The 6,234-nt window shown below is 38.4% G+C and overlaps 1 protein-coding gene across 1 annotated transcript in view; it reads right to left on the reverse strand.

Moving 5' to 3' along the window:
- Positions 1–511: 511 nt before the first annotated feature.
- The window catches only part of ABHD17B (abhydrolase domain containing 17B), a 29,902-nt gene continuing 24,179 nt past the window's right edge, over positions 512–6,234 (reverse strand). The window contains exons 3-4 of the mRNA XM_006023823.3: positions 3,274–3,453; positions 512–2,070 (exon numbers count right to left, since the gene is read on the reverse strand). Coding sequence (XP_006023885.1) covers positions 1,851–2,070; positions 3,274–3,453 — 400 coding nt within the window. The 3' untranslated portion in view covers positions 512–1,850. The remainder of the gene's footprint in view (positions 2,071–3,273; positions 3,454–6,234) is intronic.

Genomic DNA, 6,234 nt, shown 5'->3' on the forward strand with positions numbered 1-6,234 from the left:
GTCAAAGTCATGGATGGTCCTTGACCCTATTAAAGATTGACCCTGTGTATAAGGTTAAGCATAATCTTGGGGGCAGGTTGGAAGAGTCCATTTATTGAAAGAATACCACACTTTGAAAGAAAAAAATCCCCAAACAAATAAAAACACCCAAGATGAATATTGAACAAAGCAGGAGGGTAATACTATGTTTTGCATATTTGACACTACACACAAAGCTCTCATAGCTATGTTTTCAATTATGGGTTAAAATTTAGCTCAATAAAAACAAAGCTTGTAAATATAAATGGGGACTAAGTAATCTGTACATGGATAGCTGCAGAAGCAACAAGAAGAAATTCTGGTAACTTGGGGGAAAAAAGTCTGTGCAGTAGAAACAAAACAAAATCCTGGTAGCATGCAATGCCCCAACCACAGGGAATTACTATTCAACAAAAAGGCTGAAACTAGTGCAGTAAGTGGCCAGATAATTATTAATGCTTTTGAGAAAGAAATAAGGAACAGCAAATGTGTGGAATATTGTTTACTGTTAGTTAACACATCCGAACCAAAGCCTTCACAATACTTGGTAGTACATTTAATTATACAATAGTGTCAGACAAATCACAAAAACAAGCAGAACAATTAAGCTACAATAAGGCCTTAAAATTAGAAGCACAGTGTGTATTGTTGGATATTACTTTGTTTACAAATTAGGCTACATATAATTTTAAGTTTGTTTTTAAACTTTCATAGTTTATTCAAGCAAAACTCTTTTAAGGGAAAGGCAACTTACAAAATTTATTTTACTATGAGTTAATAGAAAAATGTCAACATTCTTTTTTCCTCCCCCACTGTTCAGGAACAGATTAGTGAAACTTGCATACAGTGAATCAAAAAATGTTGGCTGTACACTTGAACACGTAAAAGTAAGCCTGAACAGATAACTGCAAGTTTGCATACTGTTCAAAGTTAGATAAATTTTCAGGGTTTCTTCTACCCAAATACTCCATCTCTACATGATCAATTTAAAACTATGTTGTCCACAACATTTCTCTAAGCTCTAAATATCTTAGTAATTTCAAGAAACCAGTACTCAGTGGCTTCAATAGCAAGCATGTGAATGAGATTTTGTTTTGAACAATGGTGTTTTGTGACTTTGTTTTATAGAATAGCCAGAATAGCTGAGGAATAGATGAATAGTAAAAAGCTGAACCTTCCAGGTTTTTTTTTTAAAAAAGAGAAGAAAAAGAAAAAGCAAGACGACAAATGTTAAAGCACAAAGACATGAAAAAAAAAAAAAATGCACTGACAACAAAACCAAACAAACGATTTTGACCTGCTCCCTGTATAACAGGGCCTGGGGTCAATTCCAGTGACTGTATTTTCATTTTATATACATTAGTATTTGCTCAAATTTCATGGCTATTTGCATTTTTACAGGACAACTGTTTAGAAGTTTGATTTAATTTACATCTGTGCAACAGAGTAAGTCACAGTACATTTTGAGATGTTTAAAAATATTTATAAACTTGCTTCTGATATGCTAAAGCATTTGGCAACACTTTTACAGCATCTGATTTTATATAATTAAAATTTCATACAGTACTCTTCCTTGTGATTTTTTTGTACACCTAAAAAAGAAACCTCACACAAAGTATATGAAATACACAAGCTTGACTGCATGATCAGGCATTCCAGTTTATAATACTGGTATTAAAACCTTCATTTGTTATGTTAACAAATCATTACCTGTACATTTAACGAAGGCAACTCCCATGATTTGAAAACAACCTTCAGGTCTCATGTTATTTAATTATCAAAGTGTGCAGTTCTGCAGTGAAATGAAAAAGCATGTCAATTTACAAAGTAATTTACAAATTGACCAGTTCTTGCGATACAAACTGTTTTAATCGTTCAAGGTATTGTCCATAAAGCTCCACATCATTGTGACCTGCTCCTTCTACCCACAGTGGTTCTACAGGTCTCTGGCAACGCTCAAACAATGCTAGGCCATGTGAAAAGTCAATGACTTCATCTTCAGTCCCATGGATTATTAACACAGGGGATGTTATTTTAGATATTTTGTCAATGCTGTAAGAAAGATTCAATATATATGAACAGAGAAGTCAGTTTTACATAGCTAAACATTTCTGAGACAAGCAAATTGATTTTCACGATAAATTTATGTAATAGTTTTACCCTTCTAGATTTAAAATAAAAATACTGAAATTACTGGAGTTTTAGATTTATAAACACCATGATAAAAATTATTCTGATACATGAAAAGAACAAAAGCCTTTTCTGAATGTTTCACTTTTTTAAATGAAGTATTTCCATCTCAGAATCAAAGTCACAGCTCATATGAAAAACTTACACTTCAGTTTTCTCTTTATGGAGACAATATTGCCAAGTCTTCAGTGAGCTCTAAAATACTAAAATCTAAAATTTTAGGGTATTTATACACGTGCTCTGAGAGTGAGCGCACTTTAAAAATTAGAGTGGTTCTGAGAATCGCTTTAATTAAGCACATGAAGTATCTCATGTATCAGGGTCCCCAGGCTTAAAAATGGCGGTGGGGGAGCTTTATCTAAAGCTTGAATGAGCTTTAAATTAAAGCGCCCCACCACCATTTTTAAGCCTGTGAACCCTGATACAAGAGACGCTGCAGGCTGCTGGAATACAGCAATTACCATGCTCCAGCAGACTTGATTAATCAAGTCTGCTTTGGTGCACTATAATTACAGCACATCAGAGCAACCTTGCTGCATGTATGCTAGTAGTGAAGCACCCTTTGATTTTAAATTTTAGATGAACTCTAATCTAAAATTTTTTCTATTGTTAAATGTTTGTATTATAAACATTTTGAAGTTAAATAGAAAAATAAATTGCTTGCATTTTACTAAACAACTAATAAAGTTTGGAATTATCCAGATAAGCTTCCAGGTAGTGTCGAGTCTATTACAAAAAAAATAAAAATAAATAAAAATAGAAAGTCAGTTGCTATCAACTCTTTTCTCAGTCCTGGCTAATTGGAGTAATATGCTCAAAAAAGATTTGTAGCCATCATGCCCAAATCAAACAAACACTGACAAGGACCATCCATGAATTTTTTGTAGTTAAAATTTTGGAAAACCTCCAGTATTTTATTCAAAGTGTCTACACTCACCATATCTGGATTCATTTTTTGTAAATGGAGCATGTTAGATTTTTCACATTACCTTACAGGATATTTGCAAAGAATTACTAGACTTTCTTCCACATTTTGTACATTTTGAAGAATAATAAGAAACTTACTTTGGGAATGCATCAAAGCAATAAGTCTTCTTAGTATCAGGAAAGGCTACTCGCATTCCTGACATCAAAGGAGAATGAAGAATTACAGCAGCACTTTCATATCGAGCAGCAAGATCCACAGAAGGGACTGTTCCTATACTTTGGCCATATATAATCACATTTTCAGGGCGAATTCCATATCTGCAAAAGTTAAAAAAAAAAAAAATGGAGTAAACTAAAATGAAATGAATAGATAACACAAGTAATTTTAGTGGAGGAAAAAGGAGTCACCAAATAGCTGGAAAAAGAAGACTGGGCAATATTACCAAGTACAGATTAAAGAGGAAGATACTGAATTAGAAGTGTTAAAGTACAGTTTACTAATTTTTCATTTGTCAAACATTTTTGCTTTACCTTTGCCAAGATGCAGCGTAAAACCTGATTGTTAGTTTTGTAAAACTGTTCATAGTTGTTGGACAGCATTGCAATTGACCTAATTCTTGCAAAGTCTTCAATTACTTGGGGAAAGCCCTGAGCAACAGCAGACAGAGGCTCTACAGCAATTTACTAGGACCAAGGATTTAAAACAGCATGCAGCAGCCAGAAAATTGAGTGAATTTCACTCATGTCAAGTGCTAGGTGGCTTTGAAATAAATGAAAGAGGGAAGAACTTCTACTTTCCAGCAGTTAAATGAGGTTAAAAGGGACAGAGAACCTCTCAAGTGGAGAGAAATGCCCATTTGCTACATTTTTAGAGCAGTATTGTCTGCATTACAAAATAAGAAATGAGAGCTCATCTGTGATGTGTGAAACCATTCCCATTTGGAGCTGTGCACTGACATCTCTAACAGTAGTGAAAGAAAAGGCTTTGAACAGGTGTCATGAAACATTATTATACCAATTCAACACTTCTAAAACACCACATGTGAAAGTTAAATGAGACCTACCCTAAATATTTTTGCTAATGTATGCATCAGCCAGAGGTGTTAAGAGCTTAACTACTGACTATGTTAAGCGCAAAAGCCCCTAGTATAGACATGCTTATGTCAATAAAACTGTACCAGCACTAATGGTATTTTGCTGGGAATTCTGCATGAGCAAGCCAATTCTACTATGGACCTGGCCTTAGAATAGGGTAACATTGAAATATAGCTATTCTTCAAATGCAAGTTAGAGATGCATCAAAAGATTCCTTGTGGCATCCAAAGGGTCCCTGAAAGAATTTGTTAGTTGCCAATCCTGCCTAGACTGGTCCCAACTCTAATTCTGAACAGCATAGGAAAAAAATCTAACTTATGCCAGATAGCAACACTGCCAAAAGTTTTCAGAAATGTCGTTAATAATGGCTACGGAAAAAAAAGCTTTGTGTTCCTCTTAAGTTAAGAAGGCTCCTCCTTCCCCTATACTGGCTTTTTCCATCAACTCCAAACACTCGTAGCAGAAAAATTGTATTTGGCCAGACATAACTAGGATTCACCTTTGAATTACTAGAGCAATCCAGAGGGATCAGAAATGAAGGAAAAGATGTGGCTTGTAGGTTAAAAAGATGTCTGATATCTTCTTTATGTCAACTAGAAAATTCATTAAAAAAAAAAAATAAAGACTAAAAGATGTGCCTAAACACTTGCTCTAAATCAGTGCTTTCCAAACTCTGGCAGATTGTGCGCCGCCGATTTAAAACAATACAACCTTAAGTACCACCAGTAAATATTTCAGTTTTAACTAAGTACCACCAGCAAGTTTGTGTCATATAAAAGTAATTATAATAAATCTGTTAGTGTGTACCATTGACAGGTTGTCTGCATACTACTGGTGGTACACATACCACAGATTGGGAACTGCTGCCCTAGATGTTCATCAGGTAGCTAAAGCAGGCCAGTTTCTGTAGCCAACGATGCATAAGGGAATGACAAGACAAGTATTGTTTCTGGCTGCCTTTTATCCCCTAGCTCAGGGGCGGGCAAAACATGGCCCACAGGCTGGATCTGGTCTGCCAAGGGAGTCTACCTGGCCCACCATGGATCTCTTGGCCCTGCCCAGCCCAGGAGCAGTGGGCAGCCATTCCCACCACCCTGCAGACAGCAGGGAAGAGGCAGCATGGTAACTGGACTCTGCTTCCTGGCAGCCCCCGTGGCAGTGGCTTGCACTGCCTGGCTGCCACTGCCAGTCCACCCTGCACCCATCACCAGGGACACCAGAAGAGGTGGGCAGGGCCTCCACAGATACTGGTCCAGGACCTGCACAGGCAGGATGTGCTTGGTCAGGCAGGTGAAAAGCAGCATCCGGAAGCAGGACAGACAGCTAGGATCACTGGGTGGTGACAGTGCAGGGCCATGGTCTAGAGCAGCCCTGCAGTTCTCCCCCTGCACATACCTGCCCACAGAACTAGTTCTGCAGGCAGGAATGAGGGGAGCAGATAGTGGCTCTGCATTGGGTCCCAGCCACACTGTCACCACCCTGCAATTCTGGCCCCAGCCTCCACTGCTTGTCCCATTCCTGGACACCAATTCGTGCCCACTTGGAGCCCTGTCCCAACTGCTGAGCTGAACACGCCCTGCCTGCAGGGGTCCAGGGCTGGTCTCCATGGAAACCCTGTCCACATGCTCTGTCCAGTGCTCCCAGTGTTGAGTGTGGGTCAAATGGACCTGGGGCTGGATAGGTTCAATTGTCACCCCCTGCCAGACCAGCATCCCATCTCCTTGGTCCACAACAGCTCACCGAAACTCAAGTAGCCTTCCAACCCATGCAACTACCCACCCCTGCCATAGGGGAAGAACCAGGTATTCATTTACAGCTGGGTCAACAAGTGCGGAACAAGGTTCAAACTCATATCTCAAGAACCATAGCAAAATGTCTTCCCTCTTCTGCCACTTTATCCCACTCTTTGGCTGATGTATATAGCCATAGGGTTCATAGATTCATAGATGTTAGGGTCGGAAGGGACCTCAACAGATCGAGTCTGACCCCCTGCATAAGCAGGAA

This window comes from Alligator sinensis, unplaced genomic scaffold (genome assembly GCF_000455745.1).
Source record: "Alligator sinensis unplaced genomic scaffold, ASM45574v1 scaffold308_2, whole genome shotgun sequence".
NCBI classification, from domain to species: Eukaryota; Metazoa; Chordata; order Crocodylia; family Alligatoridae; genus Alligator; species Alligator sinensis.